Below are 16,748 nucleotides of genomic sequence, written 5' to 3'. Positions count from 1 at the left end.
TCAACAATACTCTATATTCGATCTTTTAACATAATTCTTAATAAATTTACTTGTATTAAAGAATAACATCAGGCATAAATAATATTGCACGTATTTGCCAATATTTATCATGAAATACTGACATTAGAACTGTCAATGAGCTAGAAACAAAAGAGAAGCCAATCAATAGAAACTTGCATGTGAACCTATCAAAAAAGAAATAGAAACTTGCATGTGATGTTGGGGTTAGACATACACCTAGTGAGCAGCTTAGAACTACTTGAATGCAATGATAGTATCGATCCACATCCCCCAAATTTATCATTTGCACATCCATAATACACTTCCTTTATTCCTGAAAGAGGGGAACAAGTTACAGATAAATTAGTCAAACTAAACAAAGAAAAGAAAAAGAAAAAGGAAAAATAAACCTTCGTTATATAGTATGATTCAATGAGCATACCAAGAATTGACAAGGAAGCTGCACACATTATGCATGGTTCACATGTAACATAAAGACTGCATTTTGAAAAAATTTCAGCAACTTCCAGCTTAGAAAGTCCATTCTTCTGCCACTGCTCCAAAAGAACATCAATAGCTTCCATCTCTGCATGTCTTGTAGCCTGCATATACACCAGTGGATTGAAATTTATAAATTCACAATTACCACAAGCTTAGTTACTAAGAAAAAGTTATAGCCCAAAATAAATCTAATATGAATTAAGAGGCTAAGACACAGAAAAGAAAAAAAAAAAAAAAAAGGAAGATTGAAGTTTATGAAGGGCCATGCTATATCTTCCATCAGTTGAAAAGTGACAGTAGTGACTGGGAATAATAAAAAATAAACATCAAATTCTAAAATTCAAAGTGACATTTCATAATTTAATAAATTGAGCATACAAAATACATTTACAGTTTGTTACAATACAGTCAAGGAGTGAGTCAGATCTTGAATTAGAAAAAACACTACAGGTAAAATTACTGGTCTCACACAAATTCAAGAAATTTTAAGTCATATTTATAATCATGCAGCATCCTAAAAGAAATTCTCAAATATTTCTCATTTCTTTTTTTCTTTTTTTGATCAGAAACGAAGAAATATTTCTCATTTCTTGAGTTATCATCTCAACACATACCTGTCCATTATGGAATCTAAATTTTTTATTTAATTTATTGAATTAGGAATAGGTGACATCTCTTCATTCTCTCTGTGAAACATGCTCATATTTCTTCCTACATTCCTGGTGAGAGGCGTTGGATCCTCGTCTCTTCAGACCTTCTCTCCTCTAAGTCCTACAATTCCCCTTGAAAGGGTACCATCCCACCAAAACTTTCTCCCAAATGTAATAGTTTTTATATAGCTAGTGGCCAATTAGAAGATTAATAGTAAAGACAAGGTAGAAATTAGAGGCCCTCACAAAGCTACTAGCCCTAAGTAGTGAATACTTTGCTTAGCTAGACTGTTGAAAAGTTTTTCCCTTGGGATATCAGAAATCCCAAGATTTTAGGAAGCACCTGGACTGCTGTCCTGATTTTTGGGAATAAAATCTTATCCCATTTCGATTTTTTCCTAATTTATTGCTGATTATTTCCATGATTTTCTGATAAGTTATTTGGCTGGAGATTTCTATGATTTTCTGATATGTATTTTGGTTGGAGATTTCTATTTAAATCTCAGCTTTCTCTGTATTTATTATTCAAATAATAAAAATTAGCAACAGTGTTTCTTTTTTTTCTCTCCAGTACCTTTGCACATAGTATCAGAGCAAAGGTTTTTTTTTTTCTGTTGAGAGAAAAAGATGGGCGACTACAGGAGGGCCTTCACTGGATTAAGCAAGGATGGATCCAAAGAGGGCTCTAACCAGTCCTCTTCATCTACCCTCACAATTAACCCCACTGCGTATTTTGATCATTCCTCTCTCCAAATCACCTCTTATAAACTCAATGGCAGGAACCTTTTTCAATGGTCTCGATCAGGTCAAATGCTTATTCGAGGGAGAGGCAAAATCTGCTTCATAGATGGGACTGTACAGGAACCTGCTCTTACAGACCCGAGTTACTCTTCTTGGGACACAAATAATGCTCTAGTTATGGCCTGGCTTATTAATTCAATGGAGGAGCACATTGGTTCACTATATCTGGTGCACAACACGACAAAGGCAATCTGGGATAAGGTCCGATTGTCATATTCAGACCTTGAGAACTCAGCCCAGTTATGCAGTTTAAGAGATCATACCCCAGATCTCTAACAAGGTAATAAAAGCGTAACTGAATACTATACATCCCTGACTAAGATTTGGCAAGAACTTGACATTTTCGAACCAACTAATTGGTGTGGAGAATGTGCTGGAAAATATGCAAAGTTAGTGGAAAAGCAACATACTTATGACTTTCTTATTAGTCTTAATAAAGATCTTGATGAGGTACGTGGCAGGATGCTTGGAACTCGCCCCTTGCCACAGATCGAAGAAATATTTGCTGAGGTTCATCGAGAAGAAAGCAAGCAAAATATATCTTAGGTGACTCCAAGACTCCTCTCCAAACCAAAGCCTCAGCCCTCGCTGCCAAAGACCAAGAATCACAACACACAACTGAAAATTCCAGCAACTCACAACATGCATGCAAGGGTAATCTTTGGTGTGATTTCTGCCAAAGATCAAATCACAACAGGGAAAATTGTTGGAAATTGCATGGTAGACCTGCCAACCAAAGCCCAAAGCCACAAGGGACCTTTAGAAGAGATACCTGTGCCTACAAGCCCACTGCCAACACCCAGAAACTTAAAAACAATGACAATATTGGTGGCCTCAACCTGAACAAAGAGCAATTTGAAAAGTTCTACAAGCTGCTTACACCTGAGAAAACCACCAGCAACTCTCTTATAGCCCAGAAAGGTAATTTCCTGACAGCCCTTAAATGCACAAAGAAGGAAAAAGAGCCTTGGATTATTGATTCTGGAGCATCAGATCATATGATAGGTTGTACAAATTTGTTTTCTTTATATATCCCTAGTTCTGATCGACTCAAAGTGAAAATTGCAGATGGATCATTGTCTCCAATTGCAGGGTTTGGAACCATTAAAATAAATCTACCCTTGTCCCTAAGTCTGTGCTACATGTTCCAAACTTGTCTTGCAACCTGCTTTCTGTGAGTAAGATATCTAACGATTGTAATTGTTAGGTTGTTTTCTAACAAGATCATTGTGAATTTCAGGACCAAAGTTCGGGGAAGAAGATTGGCAATGCTAGTGAGGATGGGGGACTCTACTACTTTGACGAGGACACTGATGAGTCTAAACAAGCTCAAACCGTTAGTTGGGAATCACCTTCTCTCACAAGGAAAGATTAGATAATGTTATGGCATTTTAGGTTAGGACATCCCAGGTTCCCTTGTATAAAAAATTTATTTCCTTAATTATTTACAAGTAAAGATATTTTTCAATGTGAAGTGTGTCAGTTAGCTAAACATCAAAGAGCCTTCTTTAAACCATGCCTTATAAAGCTTCTAAACCTTTTGCTCTTGTGCATACTGATATTTGAGGACCTTCATGGTCTCAAAATCTTTACTCCAAATGTTGGTTTATAACTTTCATTGATGATCATACATGAGTGTGCTGGCTCTACTTGCTAAAAGATAAATCTGATGCAGAACAAACTTTCAAAAACTTCCATAATATGGTTAAAACTCAATTCTCTACCAACATTCGAATTCTACATACAAACAATGCAAAATAATATTTTAACCAAATTTTAGGAAGTTACTTAAGTGAAAATGGCATCGTTCATCAAAGTACTTGTTCCAGCACCCCTCAACAAAATGGTGTCGTTGAAAGAAAAAACCAACACCTTTTAGAAGTTGCTAGGTCCATATGTTTACTACCAACACACCAAAACTTTTCTAAGGAGATGTTGTTCTCACAGCCTGTACCTCATAAACAAAATGCCTACCAATGTTCTTCATTTCCAAACACCAATCAATGTTTTCTCAATGAATTTCCCAGAAACTCGAACTATCACTGATCTTCCATTAAAAGTCTTTGGATGTACTGCCTTTGTCCACAATCATGAGCTTAACCGCGACAAACTTGATCCCAAAGCTTTCAAGTGTCTTTCCTTAGGAAACAGGCCAAACCAAAAAGGGTATAAATGTTACTTCCCTGAATAGAGAAAATTATTTGTAACAATGGATGGTACCTTTTTTGAAAAAACACCTCTCTATCCCAAAAATTCCCTTCATGGGGAGAATGAGAGTGAAGGTAAGTTTTGGAAATTTTCTTCCAACATACCCCATCCAACTTTACCAATTTCATCTAGCCTTACTCCATCAAATTCCTCCTCTCTTAACCTCCCTGCAATTGACCATAATCTCAACTTGGAAAATGGAAACAATTCTGAAAGAAATAGTGAAACTGGGGTGCTTAATTTGGATGTTCAACAACAACCCTAACAACAAATTCCCAAGCTTCTTGTCTACACTCGTCAGGGAAACCAACAAAGAGAAGAAGACCTAATACCTTTTACAACTTGTCATGACTTAGACCTAGACTTAGGTAATTCACAAGTTTCTTTGCCTATTGTTAATTCTGATGATTTGCCTATTGCCTTAAGGAATGGTATTCATTCCTAGACATAACATCCCATAGCTCGAGTTGTAAAATATGATCATTTATCCTCTTCTATGAAAGCTTTGGTATCTAATCTAGTTGAGGTTGAGATACCCAAGACAATTGAAGAAGCACTTTTGAAGAAAGAATGGAAAAATGCAATAGAAGAAGAAATCAAGGCCTTGGAGAAAAACGGAACTTGGGAGGTTGTTTCAAAACCTAGAGATGTTATTCTAGTTGGATGTAAATGGGTATTCACTGGAAAATACAAATCAGATGGGTCTATTGAAAGATATAAGGCACGACTAGTTGCAAAGGGATTCACTCAAACCTATGGGGTAGACTGTCAGGAGACATTAGCTCTGATTGCTAAACTCAACACAATCAGAGTTCTTCTTTCTCCATCATCCAATTTGGACTGGCCTCTCCAACAACTTGACATAAAAAATGCTTTTCTAAATGAGGACCTATCTGAAGAAGCGTACATGGACCTTCCCCCTGGGTTTAAGGGTATAGGAACTATGAACCAAGTGTGCAAACTAAAGAAATCCCTCTATGGACTCAAATAGCCTCCATGAACATGGTTTGAAAGATTCACGAAAGCAGGAAAAAACCAGGGATATAAACAAGCTCATACAAACCATACACTTTTTTATAAACACAAGGATGGTAAATCAACTATACTAATTGTGTATGTTGATGATATCATCTTAACTGGTGACAATATTTCAGAAATGACTTGTTTAAAGAAGAGGTTAGCAAAAGAATTTGAAATTAAAGATTTAGGCCCACTAAGGTACTTCCTAGGCATGGAGATTGCAAGGAACAGATCTGGTATTTTTGTATCACAAAGGAAATATGTTCTTGATCTATTAAAGGAAACTGGTTTACTTGGATGCAAGCTAGTCGACACTCCTATTGATCCCAACATCAAACTAAGTAACCAAAACAGTAGTGCTCCAGTAGACAAGGGTAGATATCAAAGACTTTGGGCAAACTTATTTACCTAGTCCACACACAGCCGAATATAGCCTTTGCCTTCAATTTGGTAGGCCAATTTATGCATGCCCCTTATGAGGAACATCTTGAGGTTGTCACGAGAATTCTTAAGTATCCAAAAGGAAGTAAAAGGAGAGGTCTTTTCTTTAAGAAGGGGCAATCCCGTGAGATTGAGGCCTATACTAACACAAATTGGGCAAGTTCAGAAGTTGATAGAAGATCTACTTCGGGGTACCGTTCTTATGTTTGGGGCAATCTAGTGACGTGGAGAAGCAAAAAGCAAAATGTTGTGGCCAAAAGCAGTGCAGAAGCTGAGCTTCGATCCCTAGCTGATGGGGTTAGTGAACTAATATGGCTCAAGCTACTACTCGAGGAGTTGCAGATGCCAACCAAAAGTCCAATTTTTTTTTTTGATAAGTAAGCAAAGGTATTGTATTAATAAGAGGCACTAAATAGCGGCCCAAAATGTACAGATGAAAGAAACTCACCCTCTTACAGCTGAAACCAAAAAAAAACTGACCACCCAAGATGTACAAAAAAACCTCTCTCAATAGGAACCCACCTAATCAATGAAATCTATTAACGTCGTAAGACCAGCTTTTATAAACAGTTTGGTCTCCGAACAAAGTGAAAAAACAGAAAAAGCTTTCAGCCTTTGCATGGACAGCACTCCATCATCAAAAACAATGTTGTTTCTAGGCTTCCAAACTGACCAAAACAAGCATAGGGGGGCCGTTTTCCACATTGTTCTGTGCTTTTTGCCTACCCAATCACCATCCCAACCCAAAAGGGTCTCCCTAACCAATGAGGGAAACACCCAACACACACCAAACAAGGTAAAAAACAATTTTCACACCTCCCTTGTCTTTTCGCAATGGAAAAGAAAGTGGTCAATAGACTCCTCACAAACTTGGCATAAAAAACATCTATTTGCTAAAGCCTAACCCTTCTTCTGAATTTGGTCTAAAGTTAGAACTTTTCTCCAAGAAGCTTCCTAAGCAAAGAAGCTCATTTTTGGCTACACCCAAGAGTTCCAGATTAACTTCACTTGAAAGCACACTAATGAATCCGGCTCTAATACTTTGTAAAGAGACTTAACCAAAAAGTTACCATCTTTGGACACTGACCACCTCACCCTATCCTCCTCCTCCAACATCACTCTTTCCTCGCACAAACGCCCTAGCAGGTTCTCCACCTCATCCAGCTCCCAATCATTGAAACACCTAGTAAACTGAGGATTCCAACTCCCCCCCATTTCCCCTCTTGCTGAAACAGTCCATAAATCACTCACCCAAGCCTCTTTGGCTGCAGCTAACACAAATAAGGAGGGGAAGGAGTCACACAGCGGTGAGGTTCCACACCACTTACCCTTCCAAAAGATCACCCTTTGACCATTACCCACCATAAAAGAAAATCTAGAGCTAACAAGGTGGCCAAGATTCCTTATTGCTTTCCACAACCCTATTCCATGCCCCTCCCTAACCTCATGGGATAGCCACCCACCTCAATCCTCCCCATATTTCCCCCTTATAACCTAGTTCCAAAAAGCCTCTCTTTCGTTTGCAAAACGCCACGTCCATTTGCCAAGAAGAGAGCCTTGTTGAGTGAAGCAAGGCTCTTAACTCCCAGCCCCCCTTTACTTTTATCTAAGCAAATTGTTGACCACCTCACTAAATGAATGAGGTTTTCGCTCAAGAGCCCCACCTTCTCACAGAAAGTTCCTTTGAATCCTCTCCAATCTCATTCTAACCACTCTTAGCAAATGGAGGATAGACATAAAGTAAATAGAGAGGCTAGACAAGGAGCTACGAATCAAGGTAATTCTCCCCCCCTTAGAGATATATTGTCGCTTCCACATAGCCAACCTTTTGCAGAATCTTTCCTCAATACCATCCCAAGCTGCCACGGAGTTAAAAGAAGCCCCCAAAGGCATTCCTAAGTAGGTAGACGGCAAACTACCCACCTTGCAGCCCAACTCGCCTGCCAAATCATCAACATTCTCCACCCTACCCAACGGGATCAACTCACTTTTATCCAAATTAACCTTCAATCCACAAATTGCCCCAAACCACATCAACAAGCGACACAAAAACGTCATTTGCTCCTCCCGCACCTCACAAAAAATCAGTATGTCATCAGCAAACAGCAGGTGAGAGACCTCAACCTCTTCCCTACCTCACCCCTACAATTCACAAGCAAATAAAAAACAACCAAAAACTGCTCTCTTCAAAAGACAACTGAGGGCCTCCATTGCTATCACAAAAAGGTAAGGCGAGAGCGGGTCACTTTGCCATAGACCCCTAGAGCTTTAAAAAAAAATCCGAAGGTGCTCCATTGACCAAAATGGAAAAACTGGTTGTGGATAAACACCACTTTATCCATTTTAACCACTTCTCCCCAAACCCCATTTTCTCCATGACTGAAAGAAAGATTGACCACTCCATATGATCATAGGCTTTCTCAATGTCCAACTTACAAAGAATCGCCCCTCCATTGCTTTTCAAGATCGAACCTATTACTTCATTCACAATGAGCATTGCATTCAATATTTGCCTACCCTCCACAAAAGCGTTTTGGGCCTTGGAAATCACCTTAGCTAACACCCCCTTCATCCTATTGGCTAGCACCTTAGCCAGCCACTTGTACAACCCCCCCTCCCACACACACAAGCTTATTGGTTTGAAGTCCCTCAAATCCTCTGCCCCCACTCTTTTCGAAATCAGAACTAGAAAAGTGGCACTCAAACTCCGCACAAAACAACCCGAATCGTGGAATTCCCTGAACAAATTCATCACCTTGCTCATCACAAATTCCCATAAAAACTACCAGAAGGCCATGGAGAACATGTCCGGGCCTGGAGCCTTATCCCCACTAAAGCTCAAAAGAGCCCCAAACACCTCTTCTTCTGAAAACAACTTCTCCAGCCCTACTACCTTTGTATCCTCTAGTCTCTCAAAAGACAGCCCACTAATACTAGGACGCCAGTCACCCGAGGTAGAAAACAAGACCTGAAAGGCATTGCAAACTTCCTCCTTAATTACACTGTCCTCTGTGATCCAAGACCCATTAGTTTTAATTCTAGCCATCTAGTTTCTCCTCCTGTGAGCATTGGCCATTCTCTGGAAGAAACTCGTGTTTTTATCCCTCTCTTTTAACCAAATTTCTCTCAATTTTTGCTTCCAAGACATTTCTTCCAAGAGGACCCACTTTTTATACATTTCTCTAGCATCTTTCCTAGACTCCTCCTCTTCCAAAGACAAGGACAGGAGACTTCCTCCTTGTCCCAAAAAACCACCCAGTTCAGAGCTTGCCCCTTCTGAAATTCAACCTTACCAAAAACTTCCTTGTTCCAGCATCTCAGAACAAGCTTCAAAGCTTTCAATTTCTCAAAAAGGATGAAGCTAGCAGACCCTCTAAAGTTCAGCCCCTCCCACCACGATCTCAAAACAGAGTCTTAAAGCCCTCCTCCTTTAGCCACATGTTTTCAAACCTGAAAGGCGAGGGACCTCTTCTCAGCCCTCCCCCCTCAAGAAGAATTGGGAAGTGGTTTGAAACCGACCTAGCAATAACAGACTGAACGGCTCCCGGAAAATGAATTTTCAAATCTTCAAAAATAAAAAACAATCAATTTGCGATTTGTATCGATTATTAAGACTATCACTCCAAGTAAACAGACCTCCCTGCAAAGGTAAGTCCCTTAACTCTAAGTCCTCAATAACCTCAAAAAATCTTATCATGGTTGGAGACAAACAACCTCCTCTACTACACTCCGATGGGAATCTGATCATGTTAAAATCGTCTGCCACACAACAAGGATCACTCCACAAACCTCTAATGGCCCCCAACTCACTCCAGAAACCTTCTCTCTCCACCCTTAGAGTGGGACCATAAACCCCAGTAAAGCTCCAGCAAAAGCCATCCTCACAGTTCTTAAAATATCAAGACATTAAAAAGTTCCCCCCCTCCAACTCCAACAATTGCAACACCCTATTGTCCCAAAACACCACAACTCCTCTTACTGCCCCTTTCGAGTTCACAACCCCCCACTCTAGACATCTACCCACCCCTAAACTACGTACAATCCCACTAGTCATTCCCTGGACTTTAGTTTCCTACAAACAAACTAAATTTGCCTTTTGAGATTTAATAACGGCCTTTATTAACTTTCTTTTGCCTCTATCATTTACCCCTCTTACATTCCACGACGGAACACAAAGCTTCATTTAACTTCAGTTGGATCCCCCCGAGCCCCCTAGATCCACAGTAATCCAACGCAAACTCAAATTTCTTCAATTCTCGATCAGATCTAGAAGATTTTTTCCTTTTTCTCTTTTCCCCGTCACCTTCTCAAAATGCGCTTTTCTCTCAATCATTCCTCAAAGAAGCTTCAAAATTTCACCCTCAAAGTCCTTTGTTGGCATTCCCAAACAGTGGCAAAACTTTGCCAAACAGCTAAACTTCCAAGACTCCAAATTCCCACCCTCTTCCTCTAGCACCCCAAAACCTACCTCCAAAGACGTAAGAGACTCCCCAACACCCTGTCCGGTACCCTCTTCCTCCACCAAAAACACTCACAAGCCACGCATTGATTGAGGAAACATTAACGGAGGTCCCCTCTATCATTGCGAAACCTTCTCCGCCAAACAACTTCTTCTACTCCCCACGATTCTGAATAAAGAACACTCCCCGAAGCCTTACCCTCTTTTAAAGACCCAACACACCCAACCTGACCTAGACCCGTATCCTTTTTGGCAACATGGTTGGGCTGACCCACCTCCTAAAACGGGCTTGGCCCTCTACCTTCATTCTCCAATGACGGACGACCCAATCCATTCTCTGAATTAAAAAGGCCTAAATTCAACAAGCCCTTATTCCCTTGGGCTCGACAATCCAGCCCAACGTGTCCCATACCTTTTCCAGAAATAGGCCTCCCATCACAACTTAGAGAACCCTCTACAATCCACTTCTTTCTTCTTTCCTCCCCAACGTCAACGTCACCATCAGAAAACGCAGCCACTTTTGCTTAAACATTGCCATCATTGTGCTCTATACCCTCATTCTCTCTGTCTAAGTCTGCCAAGTCATACTCTGCAACATGCAAAGACTCCTACCCCACCCCTACGCTCCACCTCACGTGTGAACCTCCTACAACATCATCCCTACTTTTTGCCTCCTCACTCCCTCGACTTCTACTCATCAAAACAAGACCCACGGCGGCATCTCCCACCAAAGTTGGATTGCAAAGCACACAGAGCCCACCACCAATTGCAGCATCCTTGGAAGGTCTTTCCCCTCAGATTTTACCAAAATTCTGGCCCATTACAATTGAGAGAAACTTCTCGTGTCTTCGTCCACGCCAACGAAAGCCCCACAACAATTTCTTATTTTCCGGAACACCTCTCCATTCCAAAAGTGCAACAGGAGACCCACCACCCACACCCAAACCTCTTTGGTAAGATTTCCTAACCGCAAACAACCAACCTCAGGGTTCCATCTCTCCAAACGCAAAACTCTATTCTGGAAACATCGCACCCCTCTTTTCAACACTTTCTGCCTCATCCACATCTTCAAATTCCATCAAGAAGACTGCACCTCCCAATTCGCGAATCTCACTCCCCCTTTTAGATTCCATAAACGCTCCCCCATCTTCTTAGTGAAACCAAATTAGACTCTAAAATCATCTCTTTTTCTACCTTCCAACTAGACAACGACCCAACTGGTTCCCTTCGCTTAGCGTCTCTCTACCACCAAGCTAAAGCCAGAAGGCAACCCATACCCTTTCCGTCGTCGCTCTGGCAACATCCACAAAAGCCCTCATCTCTACCTCTCTCGGTTTGTCAAGACTCTTCTCAACCCTACCAACTGCTTGCCGCTATAAAGACTTAGCTTCATCACGAGTCACCACTCCAAGGGATCTTAGTTTCTCAGCCAAAATGGCCCAAGCCCCAAGCAACCCCTTCCCTTTAGGGAACACCAAACAAAACCTCTTGCTTTCCAAATTAAGAACCGAGCATAGAACGAATCTCCCTACTCTATTGATCCTTCTTTCTAGCCTGAATTTTCTCCCCTCATCCTCCCAAGAAGTGACAAATCTTCCTTCCCATTTCTTCCCTGCAACATTCTTCGATTCCACCCAATAGCCTCCTTAGACTCAAATCCCCAAAATAAACCCAAGAGGAAAAGCCCTTGCTCCTCTCCACAATGATTCCTAAGGCTTGGGTTGCTCCTTCGATTGGATGCCTAAGTTGACAAACAAGGTAGCTGATTTGTTAATCAAGTTAAAAGCCTAATCTTAAGAGGCTTTGTTAAGGATTCCCTTTCTCCTCGAGTGTTTCTAGACAAGGGTTTATTGGTTAGGATTGAAATTGATGTTTTTGTATTTTTCTGCCTTGTACTCTTTTTGTTTGATTTTCTAATAAAAGAAGGCATTAGCATGGTACTTGTTTTTGGCCAATTAGCTAACAATTTAAGCTTTTGCATTTAATTGGCAACTAAGAATGGTATTAGATTTATGGTTTATTAGAGGTCTTGTTCAAATTTTCTCGATCGTTTATCCATCTCCCTCATTTCTCCATAATTTGTGTTTATTATGCCTTTCCCTATGATTGAAGATCTATGGTTTACCAATCTATAATTTGCATGTAGGTATGGGAAAACATGTCAGAAAGGTTGGTAGCTTGGTATACATTGTTAACCCATTAACTAACAACTTAAACTTTTGGGATGAATCGATAGCTTAATTAGAAAAAAAAAATGAAATAAAATAAAATAAAGAATGCAAGGACTTATGAAAACTTAGAGATCTCAATTATGATACACCTAGAGAGAAGTGAATAGGTGTTTACTTATTTTTGCCCAAAATTATTTTATTTTAATTCCTTTTTTAATATTAGGAAGTAAGAAGAAGAAACAATTGCACATGACAACAATTTTTTACATTGGAAAACCACCCACACAATCTCCTTGAGACTATCTGGATGTAGAACCATGGGATCATAAATTGCAAAGCAAAAATCCACTATTAAAAGAAAAGAATACAGTTTTACCTAGCAGATGTTATCCCTAAGTCTAACTCTCCAATACCTATATTGATCTTCACATCCATGACGCAACACCACACATGCACCCAGTGGACTACCTCAACAAGATCCCTAAAAAAATGATTTCTCATTTTTATGTGCTTGGTTCAGGAATGGAAAATGAGCTTCTTAGAAATAATTATCGCACTCGAGTTATCACACATGATGCTCATGGTATTGTACTCAATGCCATAATCATTGAGCATTTTTTTCATCCAAGGAAGTTGAGTACAACTACTTCCCACTGCAACATATTATGTTTTCGCTATAGATAAGGATGTTAAGTTTTGCTTCTTATTAAGCTAGACAACTAAACAATCGCCTACAAAGAAACAATCGCTTGAAGTACTTTTCCCATCTTCTACATTTTTTACCCAATCAGCATCGGAATATCCAAATATCACAAGAAAATAGTCAAAAGGATATCGAAGACCATAATTAAAGGTACCATTCACATAACAAATTATTCTCTTTATAGATTTTAAGTGAAACTTTTTAGAACTAGCTTGATATCTAGTGCATGCCCCCATACTAAAAGATATGTTAGGACAACTCGCAATGAGGTATAGAAGGCTTCCCATCATGCTCCTATAAAGATTTTGTTTCAACATCCTTACCAAATGTATCCTTGCAAAGCTTTGTACTAGTGCTCATGGATGTCCTAAAATGTTAAGCCGTTTCAAGTCCAAATTTCCTAACTAATTCCTAGCATATTTTGATTAAGATATAAAAATTCCGTCATTTGAGTTGCCTAATGTGCAAACCTAGGCAAAAAGTTAATTCACCTACCATGTTCATCTCAAACTCCTTTTTCATCTCCTCTCCTCAACAAAACCAAGGGCATATTCATTCAAGGTGACTCCAAAAACAATATCATCAATATAAATTTGTGCCACAAGGAGTTTAGATTCAACCCTAAGGACAAATAAAGTTTCATCAACTTCCCTTCACATCAAGCCTTATTTCAAGAGGTGAGTGGTTGACTTCACGTAACACACTCTAGGGGCTTGTTTCAAACCATAAAGAGCTTTCTTTAATCTATAAACATGGTATGGAACTTAGGATCTTCAAAACTCTTGGGTTGCTCTTCATATACCTCTTCACTTAGAATTCCATTCAAGAATACACTTTTCACGTCCATTTTGTATAGTTTTAGGGAATGCTATAACAAGTAGTAACTTAATAAACTCTAATCTAGCTAGAGGAGCAAAAGTCTCTTCATAGTCAATTCCCTCGATCTTAGAATATCCTTGTGCTAGTAGTCTAGCTTTGTTGCTCACTATAACCTTAATACTCGTCTAGCTTATTCTTGAATATCCATTTGGTACCAATCAGAAACATCTTTTGGCCTAGTACTAGATACCACACATCATTCCTAACAAATTGATTTAACTCTTCTTGTAGTGCGGTAATCCAAAATTTATTTCTAAGTGCTTCCTCCACATTTTTAGGCTCTAATTGGGAGGTATGGCATATAAAGTCTATCTCATTAATCCTTGATTATTTCCTATTTACCATGGAATCACTCATGTTTCCAATAACATTTGAGATGAGGTGATTTTTAGGTACCTTGGATTTGTTCCTAATTCCCACTTCACTTGTTCCAACAATTTCATTTGCTTCATTGTTCTCTCTAGGCTCATTCATTTCCTCAAGGATGGCCTTAGGAACATCTGTAGAAGACTCTTAGGGTAAAATATCTAAACTTTCCTCTTCTTGAATAGGTCTTGAGTCATCCGTAACAACATTATAAGATGCTTAGACTACTAAAGAGTTCAAATTATATACTCCATAGGCTTTACTTTTGATTGAATAACCTAGGAAAAACACCTAAATCAGATTTGGGATCAAATTTTCCTAGATTTTCCCATCCTTAAGTATGTAGCGTATGTAGCACCGACCACCAAAGATCCTAAAGTATTTCACAATAGGCTTTTTTCCTAATCACAATTCATAGGTAGTCTTATTTGTCCCTGGTCTAAGAAAAACTCTATTGGTACTGTAACAAGCAATGTTTATGGCTACAACCCAAAGACGTGTAGGGATATCAAGAGTTTAGAGCATTACACAGGCCATTTCTTGAAGTACATGATTCTTTTTTCTTTTTTCTTTTTTTGGCCACTCTATTTTGTGGAAGAGTTCTAAGGGCTAAAAACTCATGTTTAATTTCCTTAGATTCACAAAAATGGTTTATGTCCACATTGTCAAATTCTCTCCCTCTATCACTTCTAATTCTTACAATGGGTAGGCCTTTTTCCATTTAAATTCTAGTGTAAATGATTTTCAGGTGTTCTATTGTTTCAAATTTCTCTTAAAAAAATCAACAAAAGTGAACCTAGAGAAATCATCTACAATCACCATAATGTACTTTTTCCCACCCTTACCCTTAGTCCACGTAAGACCCATGAGGTCCATGCAGAGAAGCACTAAAGGCTTAGAGGTATTAGCACTCTCAATCCTTTTGTGAGGCCCACTCACTTGATTCCCTTTCATGTAGTTGACAAACGCAATATTAGTAGGTCCACATAACTTAAGGATATCTTTAACTAGGTTTTTGTTCACTACATTCACAAGATCCCTTGAGTTAATGTGTCTTAGCCTCCTATGTCATAGCTTAGTGGCATCGAGGTGGTTCTACAACACACTACAAAAATGTTAGGACTAGGATTCACTGCATCATAGTTATCCATAGTCCTATGCCTAGTAAAAATCAGTTCTCCTTCCTCATTAAAAACTTCACACTGTGATCACTATTACAGATATGGTTAATACATATCAAGTTAGCCTTAAGTCCATCAATAGAGAGCATCATTTAGTTTGGGGAATTCAAGGATAGTCACACTAACCTTGCCTCTTACTCGAGCAACACTCCCATCACCTAAGGTAACATTACCCCCATTGAAATCTTCAAAGGTGGTAAAGAAAGATTTATCCTCAATCATGTGCTTAGAGAAACCACTATTTTTTTATTTTTTTTTTATAGATAAGCACAAATATATTAATGGGCAAAAGGCCACAAAGCATACAGGGAGTATACATAGCAGCCTCAAACAAGAACGCAAAAAACAAGCAACCTCACCAACCCTTAAGTGGCAGCTAGCCACTCCAAAAAACCTAAGAGCGAAGAGGACTCCTCTCCAATGTACACCCTAGCCCAACTCCACAAATTACATACAAAAGAATTTTTGAACTTCTGTATAGCTAAACCCCCCCCCCCCCCCCTAAAAGCTAATATATTACTTTCCTTCCATACCGTCCAAAAAATACACAACGAGATGGAATTCCAGATCTTTTTTTCCCCACAAAAGAGCCCCTCCAACTAAATAACGCCTCTTTAACTGACTCTGGGAACACCCACTGAACCCCAACAAGGGCAAGGACGATCTCCCAGAGGGCCCTTACCACTATACAATGTAAAAGAATGTGATTTACATTTTCCTCTTCACAACCACACAAAAAACAGCGGTTAGGGAGTTGTCATCCCCATTTTTGAAGCCTATCCAAAGTGAGAATCTTCCCCCACATGGCTTCCCAAGCAAAAAAAAACAACTTTGGTTGGGACCTTATCCACCCAAATGCATTTAATCGGGAAGGCGAAGGCATTGGGAACAACCAGCAGATTATAAGCATCCTTAACCCCAAAAATGACATGACCTCCTCTTTTCCATAACACTGAGTCCTCCTCTGAAGATATCCTGAAATCCCTCAGCATATTAAGCAAGTCTCTTATCAAGTCCAGCTCCCAATCATTAAAATCTCTAGAAAATCTGAGATTCCAACCTCCTTGACCAAGGCTTGAGTCCCACACTTCATTGACCGTTGCATTCCTATGGATCGCTAAGGCAAATAACTGGGGGAAAATTTGGGACAGCGCCGCGTTGCCACACCACTGATCAGTCCAGAATTTAATTCTAGTCCCCTTCCCCACCTTAAACTTTATGCTATCCCAGCACCAATTTGCCTCCTTCATAATCTCCTTCCAAACCCCCACTCCAAATGTCCCACGGGCTTCCAAACCTCCTTGACCATATTTCACCCCGATCACCCTCTTCCAAAGATTGTCCTTTTCAAAGGCAAATCTCCAGATC

The 16,748-nt window shown here is 39.6% G+C and overlaps 1 protein-coding gene across 4 annotated transcripts in view; it reads right to left on the bottom strand.

Annotated features, from left to right (window-relative positions):
* Positions 1-16,748, bottom strand: part of LOC117925076 (tRNA-specific adenosine deaminase TAD2) — a 74,912-nt gene that overhangs the window by 15,914 nt on the left and 42,250 nt on the right. For all 4 annotated transcript variants that reach the window (XM_034843902.1, XM_034843903.1, XM_034843905.1 and 1 more), the window contains exons 5-6: positions 443-602; positions 238-334 (exon numbers count right to left, since the gene is read on the bottom strand). In XM_034843902.1, coding sequence (XP_034699793.1) covers positions 238-334; positions 443-602 — 257 coding nt within the window. The remainder of the gene's footprint in view (positions 1-237; positions 335-442; positions 603-16,748) is intronic.

This window comes from Vitis riparia, chromosome 11 (genome assembly GCF_004353265.1).
Source record: "Vitis riparia cultivar Riparia Gloire de Montpellier isolate 1030 chromosome 11, EGFV_Vit.rip_1.0, whole genome shotgun sequence".
Classification (NCBI taxonomy): domain Eukaryota; kingdom Viridiplantae; phylum Streptophyta; class Magnoliopsida; order Vitales; family Vitaceae; genus Vitis; species Vitis riparia.
Note: the sequence above shows the minus strand (reverse complement) of the source record. Positions and strands in the feature narration are given on the sequence as shown.